The 26,823-nt window shown below is 33.9% G+C and overlaps 2 protein-coding genes across 4 annotated transcripts; both read right to left on the bottom strand.

Moving 5' to 3' along the window:
• Positions 1-897: 897 nt before the first annotated feature.
• On the bottom strand, positions 898-6,456 carry LOC121737262 (ejaculatory bulb-specific protein 3-like). 3 transcript variants are annotated; one of them, XM_042128884.1, is made up of 4 exons: positions 6,346-6,456; positions 5,322-5,516; positions 3,139-3,265; positions 898-1,298 (listed from the first exon to the last, which is right to left on the bottom strand). In XM_042128884.1, the coding sequence occupies exons 2-4, from the start codon at positions 5,509-5,511 to the stop codon at positions 1,202-1,204; spliced, it is 414 nt and encodes a 137-aa protein (XP_041984818.1). In that variant the 5' UTR covers positions 5,512-5,516; positions 6,346-6,456; the 3' UTR covers positions 898-1,201. The 3 variants fall into 3 exon arrangements, with proteins under 3 accessions (XP_041984818.1, XP_041984819.1, XP_041984820.1); XM_042128885.1 differs by having other exon boundaries at positions 6,397-6,448; XM_042128886.1 differs by having other exon boundaries at positions 6,421-6,440.
• A 13,286-nt stretch (positions 6,457-19,742) lies between these two features.
• LOC121737413 lies at positions 19,743-21,296 on the bottom strand. Its single transcript, XM_042129087.1, has one exon. It carries the CDS (start codon positions 21,294-21,296, stop codon positions 19,743-19,745), a length of 1,554 nt encoding a protein of 517 aa, XP_041985021.1.
• Positions 21,297-26,823: the final 5,527 nt, after the last annotated feature.

Genomic DNA, 26,823 nt, shown 5'->3' with positions numbered 1-26,823 from the left:
CATTATGACCTAAAATCAAGAGAGACTTTTTAAAATGACTTTGTATTAAGAGCCCATATGACCCTAACTTGACTACATACATTAACCTAGATCTCAAAATCTGTAAGGTCTAGAAAACTGATTTTTTGACACAAGTAACTTCAGTTCATAAAGATTAAATGCTCAAGACGAAAACACGATTACTCAAAAAATGCTCGATAGTTTCTTTTTTACAAAAATCCTTGTTTTAGACACATTTTTGCTTGGATCTTTGAAGTTTGCTGTCTTTTCTTTAATATTTTTTAATATCTAAAAAGGTATTGATAAAACCTAAATTTGCTCAAAACACTTTTTTCATAATCATTATAGTTCGTCTTTTATTAAAGTAAAACTAACTCGGCGATAATTCCGCGCCGTCCTTTTTCACCTGGCATATGAAAGACGGGCGTGAGTGTGAAGAGAGAAGGACGATGTTTGATTTTTAGAGTCAGGTGAGCTCTTAAGTATAGCCTTAGTGTCTGATGATACCGCCAAGAAAATAAGCAGCGCACAAAACCGATACAAAATTGAAATGACAAAAAGCGGCGCACGAATTCCGCCTCCTTGAATGAAACTAACTGTATGTTCAAAAGGAAATAAATACTCAACTTTTAAAATACTGTCGCGAACAGTTGTGATAAAATAGCTAAGAATATTACTGACATTTAGGGCCTGTTTCACCACTTCCTGATAAGGGCCGGATAGCCACTTAACCACTTAACTTGACAGATAGGGTATGGAGAATCTGTCAAATTGTTGTGGATAGGCTCCGGTACTTTATCAGGAAGTGGTGAAACAGACCCTTAAGATTTTTAAGAACTAGGTACAAATGAGGTAATTTGGGAGCTGCCTTGTTACAGACACACAGAAACTTCAATATTTTACCATACGTTTATACTTAAATGGGGTGCATAAAACACAATAAGTATTATAACCCCTAACTTTTAATAGCGACTTTTAAAACATAGTCCGGTATGAATGTTGCTCAGTCAATTTCGTTGTCGTGCCAAGCCATCAGAGTAATTGATTTGTAGACAGATGGCGTATTATTATTATTGTATTATTTGGTTGGATTAAATGTTAAGTCTATGTTAGTCCTAATTTGCCATCTGCGCTAAACATAACCCGACTGAAAACAGTAGGTCCACCATCTGTCTAAGGATTAATTCCTCTGATAGTACTTTCAATGTTCGTCCTCAACAGAATTTTTCTTGTCGTTTTCGCTGGAATTCTTTTTCTTCGTCATGTACTTCAATTTGTAGCTACCATCAGCGTTGTATCTGTAATAAAAAAACTTTAAATACATTATTTTGAGATAAACTCTAGTGCTGTTTAGTGCTTACTTTTTTAAGAAAATAAATAAAAACAATAATCTATATCTATACATCTATACAATACATATTATAAAACAAAGTCGCTTTTTTCCCTCATGTCCCTTTGTTCCCTTTAATCTTTAAAACTACGCAACGGATTTTGATGATTATTTCATCAGTGTTAGATAACCCGTTTATCAAGGAAGGCTGTATTTTATCACGCTAAGACTAATAGGAGCGAAGAAATAGAGGAAAATGTGGAAAAAACGGGGAAAATGAAAGGGCTAATTTGAACGCGCTAATCTCGGGAACTACAGCTGGTCCGATTAGAAAAATTCTTTCAGTGTTAGATAGCCCATTTATTGAGGAAGGCTATATTTTATCACGCTAAGACTAATAGGAGAATGTGGAAAAAACGGGGGAAATTATTTGAAAGGTCATATCTAACGAACTACTGGAGCAATTTTTATGTTATTTGGCACAGATAAGAAGTAGACCACGTGAAAAATCATAGGTTATCGATTTTAATAATTTTTCAGTGGCTATATATTTTATACCCGTGCGACGTCGGGGCGGGTCACTAGAAACAGACTAAAAGTAATGCTAGATAAATCGCCAAAAAGTTGTTTCGCAGCAATTCGACATCTTTTGCCTAAGGTGGTACAGCTTTGAAGAGTTTACTATTAGTATAGATATTAGATACATACTATATTTCTTGTTTTAGCACCAAATTAGTCTGTATCTGAAATACCTACATTATGTAATACTGCGGTCCTCTCATGATATAGTATATATATATATATATATATGTATATATATATATATATATAGATTAACACTATCACGAGAGGATATATATATATATATATATATATATATATATATATATATATATATATATATATATATATATATATATATATATATATATATATATATATATATATATATATATATATATATATATATATATATATAAAACTCAAGGTGACTGACTGACTGATCGACATAGTGATCTATCAACGCACAGCCCAAAAACACTGTACGGATCGAGCTGAAATTTGGCATGCAAGTAGATGTTATGACGTAGGCATCCGCTAAGAAAGGATTTTGATAAATTCCAACCCCAAGGGGTTCAAATAGGGGATGAAATTTGTATATAATAATACTTCTTAACGTGAGCGAAGCCGCGGGCAAAAGCTCGTTTAATTATATTGTTACATTGTAAAACGTTAATTAGCAACCGTCTGAGTATAATGGAAAGCAACTTCCAGCATATACGAAAGACACAACATAATAAAATCTATGTTTACCTTTAAAGCTAGGTTAACTCAGTAAGTATCTCAGTCGGGTTACACTTTAACCTGAAATTAATTAAGTATAACCAGAAGTTCTTTTGCACCAATATTTAGGGGAAATCATAAAATATGGACTTAAATCTACAAGCTCGACCAAATCCAACTTGTGTGTTAGCCACCATATTGGTTTGAGAATTGAGGGTAAACCTATACACAATGTGTAACAAAACTTATTGATAGTAATGTAGGAAGTGTATGTGTCCCTTAATCAGTACTTAATCAGTAATATTATATAACTTAGCTTTCTTGTGAATCCTTATATAAACTTCATTGTGAAAGTAGCTGCTCTGATAGTCAAACGTCACGAATTTTCCCTTTCGAAAGTGATAAAAAAGTTACTCTTTAAGTGCTGCTACTTTAACGGTGAACTCTATAATCTATATCGGGGCACACTCAAAATTATTATCACTTAATTTTGTTACACTGTGTATTATAATCCTTTTACGTACTTTTTCTCCAGCTTGTTCCAGTCGTCAGGTCTGTGGTCTATGATGTAGTGCATCACTCTCTCTGATCCCTCCTTCTGTTTCTCGCTACACTTGCTGCAGTCGTTGTCGATGGCGTCGGGGAGATCTTCTGAAATCACATGGAAGAATATTCTAGAAGATTCTTGAGTTTAATGTGCTTGTCAGAGAAGTTGATTCCTAGGCGGCAATGGCAGTAGATGGTGGGCCTAAATAACCTCCGACCGATCACAGCTAACATTGAATCGACATAAACCGACCACATGACGTAGGTCCGTCAACTGCCTAGGAATCAATTTCCTCGATGGTACCATCGAGGAAAATTAATCATTCATCGAAAAAATTGTGATGCGGTCAGATTATGTCAATTCAAATTGGTCATGTTTTGACTTCGCATAACGCGACCAAATAACGTAGGTCCGCCGACCGCTATCTGCCTATGAATCAACTTATCTGATAGTACTAGAAATGCGTCTATTGCGCGGGAACCATACATTAAATGGATTGATCTTTATGTGGTGAGATAATAATAATAAACGAATTATTACGGGAGAAAAAGTATTCTATATCCATTCGGGCTCATAGTATTTCCTGGATACCAAATTTCAACTAAATTGGTTCGGCCGTTTAAGCGTGTCGATGTAACAGACAGACACACTTTTGCATTGATATAATCTTATATATAAAATTCTTGTGTCACAATGTTAGGCCGCGTACTCCTCCGAAACGGCTTTACTGATTTTAACCAAATTTTATATGCATATTCAGTGGGGCTGAGAATCGGGTACTGGGGACTTTGATAAGTGCATTTGTTGAATAAAAAATAGTAAATTATTACAACTCGAGACTGACAGCGACCATTGTTTGTGCGACGGGATAGCGATGGACGTTGCCATGGTGGCATTTTTATTTTATTTTTATTTTTATTTTATCAGGAAAACATACAGTGATTTGATTTACAATCTTAGATACTACACAAACACTTAACACCATTTACACGTTTTCACAGTTAAACACTCAATAATAACAAAAGCTTATGATCTCATTAATGTGAGGTATAAAATATACTTATTTAGTCACTTCAATAAAATAATTTACGGGTGAAATAATTTATATGGCAAAGAAACGTTTGCCGGGACAGCCAGTATTTTGTATAAAAGTAGTATTAGAGAAATTACTAGTGCTAGTCTTAAGAGTATATTATAATAATAATAAGAGTAGTAAAGAATTTCAGCTTTATTATAATAACATACAATAATATCTATGGACGTTTTTCACCACGTCAGTCTGGCCCCGTGGTAAATACCTAAGTAATATACGGCTTATTAAAACTGTAATAAAATAAAGATTTTGATATAGGTATGTCTCACACATTATCTGTCAAACTCTTCATTTAATTAATATTAATCATCATTAAATGTCTCTGAGTGCGGCGGATAGAGTGGGCTACGAAAACTAATAAAATTCGTAAACCACTCGTAGGCGTCTACGAAGCGCCTACGATATTTGTAGCACCGAGATTCTTGTTTGAGTATTGTTTTATATTGCTTTGTATTGTATTAAGGTGATTTATTTTATATAATAACGTATTTTCTGCTACATGATAGATTATTTATTTACCTGTATAATGTTATTTTCGTAAAATGACACAATTAAGATATTTACAATATTGTTTTATGACGCTGAATTACAAGAAAACCTACATTCTGAACTATAAAACGCCTGATTATTAATTATTTCATAGTAGCTTACAGAATATTTTAGTATCAATATTTATGTAGGCATGTCCTTCATGTTTTTATCTTGTACGAGCTTTTGCCCGCGGCTTCGCTCGCGTTATGAAGTATTATTATATACAAACTTTCATCCCCTATTTTAGTCCCTTGGGATTGGAATTTATCAAAATCCTTTCTTAGCGAATGCCTTCGTTGTAACATCTACCTGCATGCCAAATTTCAGCCCGATCTGCCTAGCTAGAAGGCTAGCCACTTTTGAGTTTTCATACGAGTTTTAACTTGAAGTAGATGTTTTCTACTTGTAATTCAAATATTTTATTCAAAGATCCCTGAAACTTTAAATGTCGAATTGTCGTTTTAACTAGCTAAGTGCTTTAAAAATACCTTTAAAATAAAAAATAAAAAACTTCACATTTTAAACTAAATACCTACTCTTCAACTCCTTCCCATCAGGCGTGCACGGACCCTTATCCAGCAAGCAGTTGATATACGCAGTCAACATACGGTCGTTCGTTAAAATCTCATCCAAATCCACACCGTCATATTGCGTCGTGTATGTGTTTTCAGCACCTATGTATACCACCAAATACGTCAAAAGGAGACTTGACAGTAATAAGGTCATCCTTGCTGAAATATCATTCACTTAGAGTGGGTTGCACCAACTTACTTTAACTGTAACAGACTGTCAAATCAACGGTCTAATCTCTGGTTAAAGTCAATAATGTGGGCCATATTTTACGGTAACCGTAACCGCTTAATTAGTTAATGTTTTTGGCATAAGTGTCTAAACACACTAGGCCGAAAAAACGCGGCCGAAGTTCGGCATGATTACGCTTGCAATGTATTTTAAATTGGTGATGAGCTCAGAGTGATGAGTGATGACACACTCTGCCGAAATTACGTTGCGTTATATTATATGCGTAGCGCATTGCAAGAGTAATCATGCCGAACTTCAGCCGCGTATTTTCAGCCTAATGTGTTTAGTTTAATATGCCTGTGCGATAAGTTTAGCAATAGGAACAACGATAAATTATCTAAGAAAAATAAAGGCAATTGATGGTCAAAAAATTCGATGTTGTCAGTACTTTTGATGTAAAACGCCTGTAGAATTAAATTAGAATTCATAATATTATATTGTTGCTTTCCATCAGGTCACCCGTTTGCTTGTCTACCCCCTAATTTTATTAAAAAAACATATATTATTATAAATATTATTTAGTTGAATTCAAATAGAATCATCACTGAAGCTAATATATTATTTCACTACTATAATAGTTGTGTTATGGAAATAATGTTTTATTTAATTATCATTTACTGAAATAATCAATGATAAAATACGTAAATTGAAGCATTAGCAAAATATTTTTTTATAATCTTCTTGTAACATAACTTTAATCTAACAATTTTACTCTATTCTATTCAAACTCATCCCAAACCTGCCAAAATAATTACGTACCAAAACAAAACCTACCATATTACATACCTAAATAAAACCAAAGAATCTCACTTATCAGTTTTTACCAAGCTCCACCTTTTATGCTAAGTTTTATAAAAACACTACAACTACTTTTTGTGCCTTCACATCTAAGAATGGCTGAAAATATATAAGGTCTAGAATTACGCAAAAAGTGCATGCAAATAATGGTTTTAACATTATATAAATTATTCACGTTTACATAAACGTTAGTAATTTTAAAACTGTAAAGTACAGGTAGATAGAAAATGTCGATAAAATTATTATGAATGAAATATTTGAGAATTCAGGGTAAGGCACGACATAATTTTACAATAATTTAAAAATTTGACATAACAATCCTCATAATAACTTGCACCATCTACGTCAAAGTCAAAATGGCACTAAACAACCCTGAGAATTGAATAGGACAACCCTCTTTGCCATGATAATAATATGTCATATTTTCTATAAGGGCGAAGCCAAACGAGCGTATTTGTGAGTTGTGAGTGAAAAAATTCTGCCCGGCAGAAATTCTGCGGCTCACGACTCACAAATTACGCTCGTTTGGCTTGTCCCTTATATTGATAGACACTGAAAAGGAACAGACACCAAAAAAGCTGGAAATAGTTTATTTTATCGTCTATGCTCACGTAATTTGTTGCTTACTCAATTTATGATAATCTCCTAAAAACTGTTTTAGCAATCTGTCTGTGCCAGCAACTGCAGGGATAAGTTTTTCGAGCGTATTTGCTTGTGTGTTTTACTAGCGGACCGTCCCAGCTTCGCATGTGTGGTGGTAGAGTTTTATGCAGATATTGTAGAATATACTTTTGTTTTATCATCAATAATTTCCGAGGCGCATACAACTAAAGACGTTTTAGGGCACTATTTTATAAATTAGATTATGTTAGTTAAGTTTTAGTGAGGTTCCTTATCATAGGGTCTCGTAATCAATAAAACTTGGTTGACTACTGAACCCTAAAACCCTGACAAGCTGATTTTTTGTATATTGATAGGCTAATAGTTATATAATTTAAGAGTAACATTGTCCTACAAATAGAACAATCTATATTTTAGGACCATCAAGTCAAAGTATGAAATCCTTTCTATCTCTGTTAGCTACCACTTTCGAGATTGAAAGCTACTCACAAAAATTTGCATAATAATAATTATAATAAAAAAAATAGTTTTAGGGCTCCCGTACTATAATGGTTAATAGCTTATTACAGAATTGTGCTCCGAACTACTGCTAATATTGTGTCTGGTATTAAAACAAGAATCGTGTTCCAAACTTGAAAATGGGTATGTTATTTGGACAAAAAATAAGTTGTTATAGAAAATATCTCGACTGATGGAGACTGGTTTGATGGAAGTAAATAAATCAGCCAAGCTTAATTTACTTACTTTTTTGCTGTTGGTAACAGTGTCAGTACATATTAGTTTCTACCTGATTGCGTCGGTAATGTTACTATACTTAATACTACGCTCGCCAAGGCCCAAGGGGTTATTATTTAAAAAAATATTATGTTAAACCTTGGCATATTATTTGGCCACAAAGTGAATTTTAGCTCTTTTGTGTTGAGAGTCGGACGCGTCATCTATCGACCTTCGAGAAGGAGGAGTTCTGGCCGATTGGTGTCATCTACAGGAGGAGGACGACTTCCAAACACGTCGCGCCCCACGTCGCAGACAATACTTTTGAGACCATTTTGTACTGAAATTTTCTGTCATCAATTGTTCAACAGGTGTATAAATCTTTTGTAGTAAGACCGTGTGTGTTTAGTGTTAGTTTTAGTATAAATATATGCATGTTAGTCTTTAAGGTATTTATAAAATATGAGCCAAAATGCCTGATTTAAATAAATAAATAAATTTGCTGTGCCAAAAAGAGGAATAATTTCGAGCGTGTGTATATTTTCTGTAGCACTCTTTGGATTCATAAAAAAATTGCCCGTAAAATATAATGAACTAAAATACGGTCAAAAATAGACTACACTATCATACATATAGCAATATAAACTTAACCTTACATACATGTTTTTCTTAGCAAGGACTTCCTTTAGTTTGCGAGGTCCTTTTTCATCATTTAAGGTAAACGACAAATTGACTCATTTTATGATTTAAAGACAGGAAGAACGAAACTGATGGTACTACGGAACTTGTAAATTGGTACAACAATGAGGAAAAACGTAGCATGATATGAGCACGACATAATAATATTACCTGAATGAGCGTCTGTCTGTGGGTTACGTCTTCACACTTGAGCCGAAGCCGAAATTTGGATGAATATTATTGTTTGAGTTGCGGGTAAGAACATACAAAACTTTTTCCGTTTTCGATCCCGGAAAAAATACTTTTCCATAATATAATTATATGAACATAAGCATATAATTATGCTTACACTCATTATTATATTATACTGATGATATGAGAGAGCCATGCTTCCGCGCAGTCGAGCGCAAAAACAGTGTATAAAAAAAGAAAAAATTATTGCTATTTTTGTACAATTTTTAAATATAGAATAAGAGTCATCGTATCAGAGCTGTTCTTTTCATGGAGACTTTGTTTTTTTTATGTTCTACTAGCTGTTGCCCGCGACTTCGTCCGCGTGGACTTCAGTTTATAGCGCGCGATGTCAACAAAATTGGTGTCAAAAGCTTTTATAAAAAAACCCTGGTACCCCTTAAATCAATACAGCTGTGCAGTGTGCAAACAATAAGTACTTCATTTTTGTATGTTAAACTTTATATATTATGCCAAATTTTAAAGCTTATTTAGCCCCCCAATTACACAACTTTACCCATAAACTATTTATCATTGATAGGTTTAGCCCCAATTTCACCAACGTCTGTTAGTGTTAACAGCTTGTTAAAATATCCTGTCTTCTCTTTCATTCATATGAAAAACGAAACAGCTATCGTGATACTAATTCGAGCATTAACTTTAACAGTCGTTGGTGAAATTTGGTCTTAAGGTTACGTCACTGCCTGCACAGATAAAGTACTGAGTTATTTAATACCGTAGAATAGATATAACAATCGAAAAAAATCGAGACTTAAATGTAAGATGATACCACCTCTTATAGAAAGACTTTTGAGCAAGCGTCAGCGCGATGTAGAAGACGCACGGCGCCATCTATTATGAATTTTTTGAACAAATTTACGACCCTTACAACCCTTTTTTCCAGTAAAAAAGTAGCCTATGTCCTTTCTCAGGCTTTTGACTATCAGTATACAAAATTTCATTACAATCGGTTCGGTAGTTTTGGCGTTTGGCGTGAAAGCGAGACTGACAGACAGACAGACAGACAGAGATACTTTCGCATTCATAATATTAGTACAGATTATGTGCATACTGCACAGCTGTTTTTGGATATTTTGATTAATTAAGGGCCGCGCTACACCGGAATGGCAGCGGCGAGGCGAGCACTTTCAGCGCTGCCATTCCGGTGTAGCGCGCTGCGCGGCCCTAAGAGGGGTACCACTTACCAGGGTTTTAAAAAGTTTTTAAATTTGACACAAATTTTGTTGACACCGCGCGCTATAAACTAAAGTCCACGCGGACGAAGTCGCGGGCAACAGCTAGTTATGAATAAAAACAATAATATATAATAAAGTAGGTATGATTAGTTCTGTTATAATAATGAAGTAAAAAATAAAGCGCCATCTGTTTTCATATATTAGAATTAAAATGTAAAAATATTTTCTGGATGGAATATAGGCCAACACAACACACTCGAACTCCTTAGAAATGCAGTAGGAGTTCTATAAGATAAGATAGATTGATTATTATTATAGCAAGTGATAATATTATTAAACATAATATTCTAACGTATTAAAAACTATAAACAAAAACATAATAACTAATAAGTATGATTAGTTCTATGTTACAACGAAGTAAAAAAAAAGCGCCATCTGTTGAATCGTATTAGAACTAAAATGTTCATTGCATCGCGTCGATATATTTCTGGATTTTTTATAATATTATACATAAAATATATTTAAGATTTTTGAAATATTATTTTAATACACATCCAAGACCCAGGAACATTGAAAACTTTTTGTTCCGCCTGCGGGGCTCGAACCCAGGACCCCCGGGATGAGCGCTGGCCACGCGCAATGCGAAGTAATTTTCATCGATATTTTCATGGAAATAAGATATTTTCCCACATCAAAATGTAGCCTATGTCCTTTCTCAGACTCTAGAATAACTGTGTACAAAATTTCATTGCAATCGGTTCAGTAGTTTTGGCGTGAAAGCGAGACAGACAGACAGACAGACAGACAGACAGACAGACAGACAGAGATACTTTCGCATTTATAATATTAGTATAGATATCAGTGAGCGCCAGGGTTTTTCCGTTCGTACTTAGTAAATTGTTCCTAATGACGTCAAATAGCACAATATGATGAATCATTTACGAAAAGTGAAATAATTAGTTAATTGTTCGATAACGGTGGGAATTCCATATTAAATGAGCCTAATTATTAAATGTTCTAGCATGATGATCTTGAGGAAAAAAACAATAGTTGTGACTTGGTGCTTATTAAAAAATATTTTAACGTTATCCTTATCATATTCCACCGAAAACATTCAATGTAAAAAAACAAGTTAAGTTTTCAGGTTCCGGCTACATTTTATGTTTGTTTATTTTGGGTATATACATGATGTAACAAAACTAAGTAATAATACTTTAGGGTGTGTATACACTTGAGAGTTCACTGTGAAAGTAGCAGCGCTGAAAGACCATTTTTTTCACTTTTTTATGGGCAAGGGCCCGAGCGTCACGAGTTTCCCCATACAAAAGTGAAAAAAAAGATCTTTCAGCGCTGCTACTTTCACAGTAAACTCTCTACAAGAAACACGTACACACCTTAGGGTGGGTTGCACTAAATTACTTTAACTATAACTGTAACTTTAACTATGGCTTTAACTTTAACTAGGTACAATGCAAAATGTAAAATCTTTGGTTAAAGTCGCAAATTGATCGCCTTATTTAACCATAACCATAGAGCTCAACAAGGCTTTAAATGCACGTGGTGAAAAAAGGAACTAACGCTGTCATCATACAAAAACGCCATTTTTGACATTTCTCCTTTACCAGCAGCGCCCCCACCCACGTTCATTTAAAACCTTGTCGGACCACTAACGTTTTCTGTCAAATTCTGTGGTCAAAGTTAAGGTTAAAGTTAAATTTGCCTTAACTATAACCATAAAAGTTATGGTTATAGTCACAGATTTTAGAAGTAAGAGATGTGTTATAGAGCGTGTCACATCACACATGTCGCCAAATCCTGCCCGTATGAGCACAAATTGTCAGTCGCATGTCAATCACTCCACGGCTTACACGTTTTCACTACGCCGTAAATTGTGAACAAAATGCTGACTTATGCTATAATTACCTACAAAAATTGCAGCGATACTGTGAATTTCAGAAATAGCGGGATCACCTATCACAGCCAACTGTAATTTATACGACTTTTTGATTTAAAAATCGATTATTCTTCACGAAAAATATTCTTCATGAAAAATGTTCCGTGAACTATCAAACTAAGGCACTAGTGATATGGTGTGATGCAGATTTTGGTATCGATATTTTTATCGACATTTTTTATGCGGTTGCGTTATTATCTACACTAATATTATAAAGCTGAAGAGTTTGTTTGTTTGAACGCGCTAATCTCAGAAACTACTAGTCCGATTTGAAATTTTGAAGTATCAGAGTAAGATAGCTCATAGCCAAGAAACAGAGGAAAATGTGGAAAAGACGGGGAAAATTATTTGAAAGGGCTTATCTCACGCACCATCCAGCAATTTTTATGTAGTTTGGCATAAATAAAAAGTAGACCACATGAAGGATCATAGGCTATTTTTGTGGGCTAATTTGTCTTTGAAATTCCTAATTTACGGGGGTGAAGCCGCGCGGAAGTACTAAATTTATTATAAATATGCGGAAGTTTTATTTTATAGTCGAAAGAAGTGGTGCTTTAATGCTTACTCATATAATAACTCACAATAATTAGTGCATCTTTGAAGAATGATTTGTATTACCTTCATCGCTTTTAGTCCTATTTCAGTTTTCCCAGAGACGCAAAATTAAAAAAAAAAACCGATTCTTTTCATACATTTGTATAAATACAATGGAGTATTTTGTACTTTTCAAGTGCCTACCTAGTACCTGTTGCCATTATTGATATCGAGCAAAAAATTGCAAAAAAATCACTTTTGTTGTGTGGGAGCCCCCCTTAAATATTTAATTTAATTTGTTTTAGTGTCTGTTATTATAGCGGTAACAGACATACACAATCTGTGAAAATTTCAGAAGTGTAGCGGTTATTGAGATATACAGCCGAGACAGACAATAAGACATCGAAGTCTTAGGAATAGGGTCCCTTTTTTTTTCCTTCTTAAAGATATTAAAAAAAATAATAAGCGGGGGATGTTACTACATCGCTATAGAAGCTAAAACTGTGGCTAGTTTTTTGTTTGTCTGTCTATATGTTTGTTCCAGCATCACACGAAAACTACTGATACTGATACGATTTTGCCAAACAGCTGATTATTTTGACGAATTAAGTTGGTCCCATAGTAAAAGTTTTTCGTAATCACGGATGATTTTAACCCCTTTCGGCCCCTTTAAGTTGTTTTTGTTAGACTGTAATGTTATTTATCACTTTCATTCTTTTAATAGTATTTAAATACCTACCATAATACATCCATATCGTCGTAATAATAATTAATCGACACCGTAGATAGACCGGACATCACTAGACCGTGTACCGTTGACACTATGCTGACAATATAGTGTCATTGAAGTCGGCGACATAGGTTTCCATATAAACGGTGCTACATAACACTTCTCCTTATTTTCCTGTTCGGAGGTTATAGTTAAGGCTAATTTAAATTTACAGCATAACTTTAACTTTAACCACACCTCTGGTGCAATCCACCCTTAAAGTATTATCACTTAGTTTTGTTACATCCTGTATAGTATGGTCTAGAATAGCGGTTCTCAAACTTTTTTGTCCCGCACGCGCAAGGGTTAAGAACTCAAGAAGATACATTTTTGACGAACACCCAAAAAACAAAAATGTTTTGTCATTGAATGAATTATCTCCATGCTGGTGTCTGATGAAATTTCTAAAAACAATTTGAGAATTGCTTGTGGAGCCCCTACAAAGGCTTTGCCTTAGTGCTCCACTGAGCATACTTCGACAATGGCTGGTCTAGAATATTCTAGAACAATGTATCATTTATCAAGTATAATTATGTGCGTTATGTCGTTGAAGATCAAGCACGGCCTTTGGCGGGGCAAGGGCAGCCATTACTGTAAACAATTTCGGTAAACACAGGGAAATATACCTTAATATAAAGTATTTAGGTTTTCATTGCTTTAAATGAGAATGCAGTACTTGGTAATATGTATGTTATTTTCCTTGCTGTTTTATTTAAATCAATATTTTCTAGAATGCAAAGTGTTCTCCGAAATCTGTGTTTGTATAATTTATTTTACCCCTGGCAGAGCTTTAATATTCACTATATTATATTATTATCTTACTTTATATAAACTATAAATAATAATACTAGAATGTGACGACTGCAAGTTCTTTGCGCCAAGATTCGTTTGTCGAGCGAAAACAGTACAGGGGGGTGAGCCAAAATCTTTTCGTTTTCGCTTCGTTATAGAATCGCTGATGAAAATGTATGGAATTGACGTAAGCGTTCGTTAATATGACGTTGACGTTTGTCTCGTCTAATGTCAATTCCATACATTTTGATCGGCGATTCTATAACGAAGCGAAAATGAAAAAGTTTCGGCTAAAAACACAGTGCTCCCAAAGTGATAATGCGCATAGAAATTTTCGTAATTTATCGGCAACGGTCGTATTTCCCGAGCGTCGAAAGACGTTGCTGCAAGCGCTTAATATTTAAGAAAAACAGCGCTTTGCAGTGACGTAGAGGCGCCTGACGTTGCTTGAACGTTAACATGGTAACTCCGCGATGGCACAATAGACATAACGACCAGTAGTTCGACTGCAAAGAGACGGACAGGTTTCAATATCTGTCAAATTCGTCGGGTTTCACTAGGATTATGAACGGAATGTGCCTCGCGCTGGCTGATAATAATTTATTTTTAAATATTTAAAATAAAGATTTCAAAATTGGATTCTGACAATTTTAATCGCATGTGCCAAAACACAAACAACAATACGACCAAAGAGGAACACCTCCAGCGAATATGTCATAGTTTTAAATTCGTAGGTAACAAGTTAACAACCCTAGCGACGATTTTCGTCATAATACGTCAAATTTAAAAATGTCAACATCAGTTCTAAGTCGGCATACTCTATCATTCTGTCTACTCTGGCGATGGCTTCCTGCATAGCTAGCACAAGCACGTAGACAAACGAAAGAAACTACATTTTGACAGTTTTACCGGAAAAACATTGGAGAAAAAGTTTCTTTCGTATCTCGATATCTTCCGCTTTTGAAAATCTATAAGTCAAGCATGACGAACCGCTTTTGACATTTAGTTTCTTGATTCTTTTTTTATTTTTATTATGGCACTTGGCTATAAAACCATGGCTAGTGTCGAGTAAATGGCGGCAAATTCAAAAAATTGATGTATAGCAACCCTGTCTATAGCCGGAATTATAGTTTTGATCTACAAACTACGAATAATAAAGTTCCTTAGTTTTTATTATTCGTATTTCGTAGATCAAAACTATAATTCTGGCTATAGACAAGGTTGCTACACGTCGATTTTTTGAATTTGCCGCCATTTACTCGACACTGGCCATGGTTTTATAGCCGAGGTGCCATAATTAAAAAAAAGAACCAAGAAACTAAATGTCAAAAAAAAAAATTGCCGTTGCTTTAATGGTTGCTATGGAAAGAGTTTCTTGTCTTTGTCCACTGAAACTCAAGTCGATGGGTGGTGCCATGCTCGGGAATAAGATATGTAGACATGGGAAAGAAACTGCCATTACTTTCTTCCGAAGAATCGACTGGGAAACCCCGTGCTAGCTAAGCTGGTGAGTGGTGACGGGCGACATCTGACAGCCACCGGCTGCGGGCTGTAATAAATAATGGCCGCTGTTAAGAGGATACACCAGGGGCTAGAGAAATGAAAAAAAAGTACGCGTAATATCTATAGCTGTCTCCCTTACCTCAAACCTATACCGCAGAACGCGATAGAGACAACTGCAGAAAATCCAGAAAATCAACGATGCGTTGTCCCCTGATTCCTTCTCCAAAACTTAACCGATTTAAGTACTTTTTTCATTAAAGATTAAAAAAAGGATTGAACTGTGTTCCTATGTTTTGCTTTTTTTTGTATAATCTAGCCAAATCTGTTTTCTGGACGTTTGAACACAGCGGAAAATCTGGCCATTTTTTTGGGTTTTTGAACGTTCATATCTTATTTAATAATTAAATTATGAAAAAAAAGAAAACAAAGGGACATTGTATTAGTGACCGTAAATATTCAGGAAAAAAATTATAACTCTACTAGCATTATCCAGGGAGGAAACAGGGGACAACGTTTGTATGGAAAAAAGGACGGTGTGGACTCCTCTTAAGCATTAGTGTGAATGCAGTCTTTTTTTTTTTTTTTTTTTTTTATCTATTTTTATGGGGGTTTTTGCCAATAGACATGTCAACCCCATCGTATCCGCCTTAATGAAATTCACTCATCAACTTCCAGCAATAAATTGTAAACAGCCAAAGCTGCATTAGATCTAGGCATGTGCAAACAACTCAGAATCCATCCCACATCTAAAATATTTATATTAAATTGGTTGATGAGTAAATTTCTTTTACTTCTATACTTGACACATTCCATCAAAACATGCCAGACATCATCTATTTTATTACAATTTTCACAGATAGCCGAATCTTCTATCTTCATTAAAAATGCAAATGACTTTGATAGAATGTGTCCTGAACGGATTCTTAAGGCTGTTTTTAACAATTTTCTACTTATGTTACTATCTGCAAACCAAGGGATATGAAGAGGCTCACATTGGATTGTTTTATACCATATTCCTTTTGTTTTACATCTCTCATCGAAATATTCTTTCCACAAAGATAATGTTTTGTTTTTAAATTTTGATAACAATTCAGAATAAAAAGGTTTTATAATTAATTCACTTCCAGACGAACATGCTTCTTTTGCCAATTGATCTGCCTCTTCATTACCTGGTAATCCGATATGAGACGGGACCCACTGTAACTTTAAATCAATTTGTCTATTATCACATTCATAAATACATCCCAGAATGTTATAAGCAATCGATATCCCTCGTAATCCCATCGCACATCGGACGATATGTTGTAGTGCACTCTTACTATCTGACATAATTACAATTTTTCTCAAATTACTTTCAATAGCATATTTTAGAGATTCATAAATACCAATTAACTCTAATGACATAATTGAAACTTCTCCTATCACTTTAAACATAAAACTTTGATCATTTGCTGGATCATAGATTCCTACGCCTCGTGCAGAACTACTTTTAGAGCCATCTGTAAATAATTTATGCCATGATCTATATTTATCTGCTATTTCGTCTTGAATTATACATTTTAAATTATTTGGCTCATATTCATCCTTAGCCTTTTTAACACTGCTTAAATTGGGAATAACAAAGCTCCTTATGTCTATTTGAGACAACCATATATCTAAACAAAACTGATCCAGCAGATGACTAGAGTAAACTTCTAAATTGCATGTTTCACGGTAAACATTAACTAAAAGTGGGAGTTTTTTCCTACACCAATATCGACCTTGACATTTAAGACTAAGCTCTTTTATTAAATCTACTGTTGCATTATCTTTCCAAGAATATGATTTTAAAATATATTTGTATGCTAAAAATTGTCTTCTTATAAATAGTGGTGGAATGCTCAGCTCACTTTCCATGCAATGAATAGGTGAACTCCTAATAAACCCACCTATAATTCTTAAAACCTGATTTTGAACTTTATCCAATCTAGAAATATTGCTTTTAGCTGAACTACCATATAAAATACTACCGTAATCAAGTCTAGATCTAATTAATGAAAAATATAAACCTCTCATATGTATTGGATGAACTCCCCATGACGTTCCCACGAGAACCTTTAGAATATTTAAATATTTATTACATTTTTCTTCCGTCATTTTAATGTGCTTACCCCAAAGGAGACTTCTGTCTAACCATACACCCAAATATTTATAGCAATCTACTGAAGACAATTGATTATTATAAATATTTAAAACCGGTATATTCTTTCTCCTTCCTCTGCTAAAAACACAAAATTTTGTTTTGTTTATAGATAATTTTAAACCAATTTCATTTAATGCTACAATAATTTTGTCAAGAACACTTTGGATTTTTCTTGCACATTCATTAAGATCTTTGTTTTTTAAAAAAATAGCAAAATCATCAGCATACTGAGAAACACCAATTCCTTCATCCAAAACTAATCTACATATCCTTCGGGTTACTAAATTGAAAAGAGTAGGAGAGAGCGGATCTCCTTGTGCCAAGCCTTTAAAAGTCCATCGTATAAAATCTCCTAGTCCATCATCTTTTTTGATTTTTAAGTGTCTCTCCTTCAAAAAAGACCATAAATATTTACAAATTTTTTTACCAACGTTAATTTCATCCAAATTTAAAACCACTTTATCTATTAAAACATCATTATAAGCACTCTCGATATCCAAGAAACAGACAAGAGTTGGCATATTATCAGACATCCCAATTTGAATATAAGAAACTAAACGAACTAAATTATCCATACAAGATTGAGACTTTCTAAAACCTACTGTTGTAGATGATAATACATTATTTTTTTCAACAAACCATTCTAGACGCTTAAGAATCATATTATGAAAAATTTTGCAAATACAGGTCATCAAAGAAATGGGCCTCAGTTGTAAATCGGCCCCATGTTGACTTACTTTAGGTATCGGTAAAATAACCACCTCCCGCCATTGCCATGGAATCTGTCCAGTATTAAAAACCAAATTGTAAATATTCAACAGAAAGACTAATAAAGTTTCTGGAAGCGAAGATATCATAGAGTATGTGATACCATCATCTCCTGGCGCCGTATCTTTATTTTTAATACTATTTTTAAGTTCTTGTAGGGAAAAGTTCGATTCTAATTCATAGTTTTCGGAGGAAAAAGTTGGAGAGACATTTTCGACCCAATCTGGAGTAAGTGATTCTAATAAATTTTTTCGACTATCTACATCTACATACGACACATTTCTACGAATTCCCTTAATCCATTGCATTCGTCTCCACATTTCAGTAGGTGAAGTTTCCGAACTTATAGAATCATAAAAATTTTTACGGCTTTCTTGTTTTTTAATTTTAATCATTTTTGCTGCCTCCTTAATCTTAGATTGTAGTTTAATAAAATTATCTGGGGTGGGATTTCGACGAAACTGACTAAGAGCTAATCTGCGTTGGGCTACAGCTAATGAGAGTGATTGACACCAATAATCTTTTGCCTTAAACTTAGATTGTGGGTTATTACATATTTTTATTAAAGGTACACTGGTGTTAATCGCCGTGTTTAACATATTTAGGAAAACATCATACATTAATTGTACATCGCTATTTAAGGATTCTACATTAATTTCTGAAAAAGATGAAACTAAACTATCTTGAAACTTGGACCATGAAATTTTCTTTACATTTCTTTTTTGAAAATAATTATTTGAAAAATTTATTTTTGTGTAGAACTTAATTATAAGATGATCACTACCAAAATTCTCATTTAAAACTGTCCATAGAAAATTTATAGCAATATCCGCAGACACGAATGTGATGTCTGGCGACGATCTTTGTAAATTTTGATTTACTAATTTTATACGAGTATGTGTTCCATCATTTAAATATACATAATTATTGTCTGAAATAACATCCGACAACTGAGTTCCTCTCAAATCTGTTTTATACGACCAATCACTATGGTGTGCATTAAAATCTCCCGCTATAATAGTTTTATTAGGAAAAGAACTAAACAAAAAATGCCAGTCCTCTAACATTGTTCTAGAAGATGACGGGCAGTAAACAGAAACAATATTTTGAATATACTTACAGTTATGAACCTTCACATGAAGCGTCTCTATACTTGAATTATGGCATTGAAAAGTACTTACCGAACATCGAATAGATTTATGAATTAAAATTGCCACACCACCATATGAGTCCGCTCTGTCTTTTCTGAAGATATTGTAACTATTTATATGAATTCCTAAATTGGAGTCAAACCAGGTTTCACTAATTATAGCAATGTGAATTTTTTCTCGAATTAAAAAATCACTAAAGCTAGTCAATTTTGGGCGCAAACTTTGAGCATTCCACTGTACAATATTAATATCAATAAATTTCGAACTATCGCTGTCCATTATTAAGTACAGCTTCTAATATACTCTCAAATAAATTAAACTTATTAAAGAAATTAACTATAAACGTTTTACATTCCTCAATAATAATATTAACAACTGCACCAATTTTTTCCTCAAACGTTTTCTTTGACATTATTGCTTGGTATAACTTTTCCAGTAACTTTTTAACATCTATTTTATTTTCTTCCTTTTCTACATAATTACTTTGTGTGTCATTTTCTTCTTCTTCAATATGATTATCTACTTCCATTTCTTTAACTATTTCACCTTGATTTCTATCTTCATTATTACGTTGCCTTCTTTGTTTCTGCACTCTTTTTAATTTTCTTCCTGTTGAAATACGAACCCCATTTTCTGATCCAGAGCTACCAGAACTCAAATCTTGTGTTTCACGTATTCCAACTTTTCTTTTCACAACATCGCTGTACAAATTTGGTGTAGTCAAATTATTTTCTGTTACAATATTTACAATCTCAACATTATTGGCTGTGTTGTCATCATTATGAGAATTATATTTATTTTTTTCCTCACGTCGTATAGCTATTATCTCTAGAGCTTTTTTATAAGTAATATTTTGTTCACTCATCAAAAGACGGATTTCTTTTTCTTTCGCAAACATTGGGCATCCTCGATCAAGTACAAAATGTGAGCCTTTACAATTTAAGCATTTAATGTTCTCTAATGAACAATTTGTATGACTTGAATTCCCACACTTGGGGCACAACATTTTTTTACTGGGACAAAATTTTATATAGTGTCCAAACTTCCAACAGCCAAAGCACTGGGTCACCGGAAATACGAAAGGTTCTACCTTAAACCTACAACCATATGCATATGCATACGGAGGTAAGGTAGAATTTTGGAAACATATTCGAACTGATTCGCTATCTATCCATTTTCCTTCCGAGGACAACCTTTTCAATCTCTTTATGTTTAATATAGTATGTTCACACTCGAAAATTTTAAACATCTCATCTTCCTTTAAATCCAAATCAACCCCTTTAATCAATCCATAAGAAACGGAGTTTTCAAAAGTCTTTTGACAACGATAATCTAAATCTTTGAATTTTGAGCAATTGAGCAATTTTTCGGCATCATTTTCGTTTTCAAATTGTATAAAAACCTTGTAGGGAGATTTGTATTTTATTTTAATAATATTCTGAATATTTTCGCTTAGTAATAACCGTGCCATCGCCATCTGCTTAGGTAACTCAGTACTAGAAGTAACACAAATTTCATTTTTTTTCTCAAAATCTTTCATTTGCTCAAATCCCGCTTGTTTTTGAACAGACTTATCAATCAAAGATGTACTACGTATAAGGCGTTTTGGTTTACGCACAACCGTTGTAAAACCATCACTACTTTCCGTCTCATCTTCTCGAGTTTTTCTTTTCTGCACAATAGGCTGATGATTTATATCATCTTGAATGGTAATATCTCCTGAATATTCGAGGTTGTGAAGTTCAATCTCACACTCTCTGATATAGTCAGAATCCCTGCTATTGCTACTTTGTAAATTTAAATCTTCCTCTTCCTCCATCATGCAAAATAATCGTTGAAACGAAACAAACGATACGTATTACGTAGATAGGTACACTTGCATTAACGATCGCGATACGCGTACGCACAGACCGAAAGCTCACGCGCCACTCGAATGCAGTCTTGTTCTAAATCATATAAAGAACGTAACTGCATTCATAACTCAATACGTAATTTTTATGTGGGTTAGTACACGAATGCTTAACAGCGTCCTTATGACATTTACTTCTATTTTCTTTGAAGAAGGTGCAAAATGCAAGTTTCATAGATTCGGGTGTTTTCGTGATTACGACAGTTAGCGAAGATTTCCATGCGCATAATTAATTTAGGAGTACTGTACGTATGTATATTGTACCTGGAACTCAAAGTATCTCTATATCAAATTTCGGAAAAATCAGTTCAGTGGTTTGGGCTGTAAACAAAAAGGGTTTGAAAATGTTTCAGTCCATATTCTGATATGACGTGTGCAACATGTTGGATTTTGCTCGGATTTATTTACTGTAGGTATGTGTAATACTAAATAGGTCAATGAGTTTCTAAAATACTTAGTAACATAGAATATCATTGAAATAGGTACTCACATACGGTTTTGCTCGATCGAGCAATAAAACGTCGAGCAAAACCCGCGGCTCGAGATTTCGTCCACACATTCAGCATTGCTCGATAGTTTTATTCTAAATCGATATATTTCATTCCATCGAGCCGGCTTGATGCGAGCCTTCGAGCTGTGAGTTTTGCGGTCCAGGCAGTAATTATTACTCGATTTGGAGTAAAACTATCGAGCAAAACCGCATGTGAGTACTTAGTATTAGTATAGCAGACTCCGCTTACCTTCTTATTCCCACACCGTATAATATGGCAAAACCACAGACATAGATTATGATAGATACCGCATGTGTATGTACTTCGCGTGCCATATCGCGTTCCCAAACGACGAGCAATGCTCGTCTTTCGAAAGTCTGTTCTTTAGTCTGCTATCGGAATCGGACGTTAATCGGAATTTTAAAAAAGCCTAAATGCCTAAAAGAGCCGTATTGAGCTGTAGAAATTGAAATAGAAACGTTGGCCTAGATAATGGACACTTTTCTTATCATCGGTATTCGGTACATCTATAAAAACCGGCTAAGTGCGAGTTGGACTCGCCCATTAAGGGTTCCGCAGCAGCAATAAGGTTTATTTTTATGAAATTAAGAGGTTTTTGAATTCATATTTCAGTTGATTTTATGAAAGTTAAATTAAGGTTTACCATTTATGACGTATAAAAAAAAACTACTGGCTAGATCTCGTTCGAACCAATTTTCGTTGGTAGTTTTTGTAGTAATGTACATCACATTTTTTTTAGACTTATCATGCCCCTACTTTAGAAGTTAGAGGGGGGGAGGGGGGGACACATTTTACCACATTGGAAGAGTCTCTCTCGCAAACTATTCAGGTTAGAAAAAAATGATATTAGAAAACCTCAATACAATTTTTGAAGACCTATCCATAAATACCCCATACGCATAGGTTAGATGAAAAATTTTTTTTTGTTTCTGTTGTATCTATGGGGACCCCTGAAATTTTTAATAATTTTTCCGTTTTTGTATCAAAATCTTAAAGCGGTTCACAGACTACATCTACTTACCAAGTTTTAATAGTATAGCTCTTATAGTTTCGGAGAAAAGTGGCTGTGACATACGGACGGACAGACAGGCAGACAGACATGACGAATCTATAAGGGTTCCGTTTTTTGCCATTTGGCTACGGAACCCTAAAAAGTGGCACGCTCGTTTTCATACAAACGGAGCTACATGCGGTATCTATCTTGATCTATTTCTGTTCGCAAAACAGTTTTCCCGGATCAGCTAGTATACAATAAAAAATAAATTATTAGACGATAATATTATTGTCATGTGATAGCATGTGATTATGATCCAACCTAATAATCTACATAATATTATAATAAATCTAATAATACCTAGTGGTTTGCCGTGACTAATATTATAAACATAAATAACTTAAGGCTCAATTAAACTCATCAACTAGGCTGAACTCTAGCAAATAAAATTGAACTTTATACACTAAAAATAGAGCTTATCTTCCGACTGACGGTCCATAGTCCTAAATCAGAATCTATATTTTATTCTAATTATATAACATTATTTTATTTCTTCAAATATGTTAATGAGGAAATAAAACTATCTAGGGAGTAAAATTTGTTTAAATACCCTAATTTCTTATCATTGTGAGTGAAACGTCACTTCTCTCCTGACACTGGACATCCACGAATATTTCATAACCTTAATTAGCCAAAACGATCGGCCGTTTTTAAGTTTTTTTTTAATCTATGGACGCTTCACACCACGTCAGTTTGGCCCCGTGCTAAGTACCTGAAGGACTTGTGTTACTGGTACCAGACAACGGAAATATATTTAATACTCTTATACTATACATATATTTAAGATTTTTATTATTATATGATACACATATTTTATACACATCCATGACCCAGGAACTTTGAAAACTTTTTGTTCCGTCTGCGAGATTCGAACCCGGGACCCCCGGCTTAAGCTACGCGCTCACCACTGAGCCACAGAGGTAGCGAGACTACCAAAATTTAAAACCAATTTTTATTTATATAGATTATAATAATAAATCAATATTCATCATCTGTTTTTTATCGTGCGTTCTATAAATAATTCGTTCAAAGCTTATTTAGTTACATCTTTTAATCCTTCAAGATTATAATATAGAGCACCGGTTGCGACAACAATATAATGCAATAGCATTTCCAAGAATCCGCGATCGAAGTATCAATTTTAAATTATTTTGGTACATACCTGCAATGTATTTTGATAATTACTGGTTTTTTTGTGTATGTATGTTCTTGAAATAGGGTCATTGGCCTTCCAAGTTCGTCATAGGTCAAAGTCACGAAGGCTTACAAGTTATATAACATTCGGTTGGCAACAACATCGTCCTTTTTATTTACTTATGCTAATGATATTATTTATTTTATTCATGGGGACAGTAGGAGAATGTTTTGCCATCTTGTTCATAGCATTTATTAGTTCCCGAAATGGTGGTAGGTATCAATATTTGTAGATTGGTTATTCTAAACGAGTATTGTATTATAGTTTACAATACCAACTTCGAGAAAAACATTTTGAATTTTGTCGACTTGAGGACTAAACGCAAAAAATTGCTCTGTTAGCGCTTCTACCTTCACAGTGAACTCAATATAAGGGACACGTACAAAACGTAAAGTATTTTCACGTTGATTTGTTCCACTCTGTTTAGGTTAAGATTACATTACATTCATCTTACCAGTCGGCTATTTTTTTTATTTCTCTGTTCATTTTAAGGTGCAAAATATTGAAATACCCTAAAATACACACTGCACCTTAAAATTCATATAATAATTAAAAAGTTAAATACCGTACAATTATTTTTATCTTTTTTTATCTTATTGTTAGTCTGACCTCAGGAAAACCCCCAATTAAGGCCTATTGTTTAAAAAAATGTTATTTATGTTATTCATTTTGTGTTAATTACACCTTCCGTTTTGCAGAAGGACAACAAGTTAGCTACGAGTTTAAATCAAAATTAATAAAAACATAATCCATCCAGCAAAACTTTACCTCTGATCTAAACCGATTTTAATGAAATGTTTTAGGTTCTAGCAAATTATTTATTTGTCGTGTGATATACGAATAATCTGATTTATATTATAAGTAGTAGAACTGGTAGATACCGTACAGTAGTAGGTCTTACTACAAAAGATTTAAACACCTGTTGAACAGTTGATTAGAAAAAAAAAACCACTACAAAATGGTCTCAAAACAAGTATTCAATAGATGTTTAAACCTTTTGTGGTAAGACCGCTAGTTTTTAAGCAATGATCCGAGCAGAGGGGCTATTATCATATGCAATTTGACCAAAATCCGTCTTTTCTTTCTGATGATTTTGAAAGAAACTTTGTCAAAGTCGAACAAAACATTCATTTACTGCGTAGATTTACTGTTTATGCTGGTGCTACACTCTTGCATGATAACATTATAGTAATACATATAGGATATATGTATTACTATATTGTTCTTGTTGATCGTGAACGGAGTATAAAATATCTTTTTAATCCTGTCTTGCAATGACGTCAAATGACGCCCACAAACAAACAATAATCGCTGGAAACTTTACAGAAATAAGTTTTTAGTCGTATATTTTATTCAAATGTTAATTGGTAGCTTTATACTAGTTAAGTCTGTAGTCAGATAGAGTTGTGATTTATTTACTAGACTGAGCTTGTTTATATCGATAAAATTATGATTTATTTAGTAGTCTGAGCCTGTTTATGTCTATAAGGCAATCTACAAAAATAGAGTTTTTGTATCTGTAGGCAAAACCAGATAAAGCATAGCCAATAGTCCATGTCCACGCAAAGGTTGGAGCAGACCATAAAGTTAATACACCTAGCGGAATAGAGAAACAAAGGCCTGAGCAAGAGAGATGTCACTATCAGTAACACTGCGTGGTAAAAAGAGATGTGTGATACATGACAGCAGCACTCTTTTTTTGACGTCCAGTCGGCACGTGCCGCACATTGACAATTTAATCTCATAGAAAACATGTTCAATCATGCTTGTGTACACGTACACATATTTTTACACACAGATGAAACCAATTTCGGTTTCGTTTGACAGCTCGAGATTGTTGCTCTATTCCGCTAGGTATATTAACTTTATGGAGCAGACTCAGACGTGCTATGAGCACTTACAGTAAATAATTCGACCAAAATCTGCCATATTGCTCAAGTTGACAGAATCGTTGTCAAACGTGGAGAAAAACTTTTTGTTTACTGTCTTTGCTGTTGCTGCCGTCTAGCATGGAGACATTAGTCAGAGTAGACAGTAGTTATGTCTATTGCGCATTGGTTGAGGCTCCGTTTTTTTTAAAATTTTTAACTTAGCAACAACAAAATTAGTTTATCGCGCGGGAAGTTTGGGCGTGAAGAGGTAACAGACAGACGGACAGACACACTTTCGCATTTATAATATTAAGTATTTTTTAATTTTTTTATTTTATTTTACTGGAAAACAAAACAGTAATTAAGTAACAATATTAGTAGATACATAGCAAGAAGATACACAATTACATTGTTTTCGCATATAGATAGTTACAAGAGGAAATAAAGACATTTAACAAAACTCAATTAAACTGATTAACAATTAGTAACAAATTATTTTGAGAACCAGTCTCTAGAAAGTGTATTTCTAAGTGTATGGAAAGTATGGATTACTTGAAATTAAATTAGATTAATTTATATGAAAATATCAAAATGTTTGTACGTTTTTACTAAGTAGCAAAATACTAAATTCATATTTTTTGTTCAACTTCAAACTATTTGCTTGAAGCATACACAATATGACGGTAGCTTAATGGACATTAATTATAAATATTTGTCCGAATACAATGAGTAATGGATTTTTCTAAGAAAAAAACATGGAATCAAAACATTAAAAACCTGACGTCAGTCGCTAATGACGAGTAAG

This window comes from Aricia agestis, chromosome 20 (assembly GCF_905147365.1).
Source record: "Aricia agestis chromosome 20, ilAriAges1.1, whole genome shotgun sequence".
Classification (NCBI taxonomy): domain Eukaryota; kingdom Metazoa; phylum Arthropoda; class Insecta; order Lepidoptera; family Lycaenidae; genus Aricia; species Aricia agestis.
The sequence above is the reverse complement of the archived record's forward strand: the minus strand, read 5'-3'. Positions and strand labels throughout refer to the sequence as shown.

What these genes read in the sequence shown, in the direction of transcription:
- LOC121737262 (XM_042128884.1), bottom strand. Translation starts at nt 5,511, where the DNA reads ATGACCTTATTACTGTCAAGTCTCCTTTTGACGTATTTGGTGGTATAC. An exon ending in TGATGGGAAGGAGTTGAAGA is followed by an intron (nt 3,266 to 5,321) that starts GTAGGTATTTAG and finishes ATGTGATTTCAG; the next exon opens with AAGATCTCCCCGACGCCATC. An exon ending in TGGAACAAGCTGGAGAAAAA is followed by an intron (nt 1,299 to 3,138) that starts GTACGTAAAAGG and finishes TTTTTATTACAG; the next exon opens with ATACAACGCTGATGGTAGCT.
- LOC121737413 (XM_042129087.1), bottom strand. Translation starts at nt 21,296, where the DNA reads ATGGAGGAAGAGGAAGATTTAAATTTACAAAGTAGCAATAGCAGGGAT.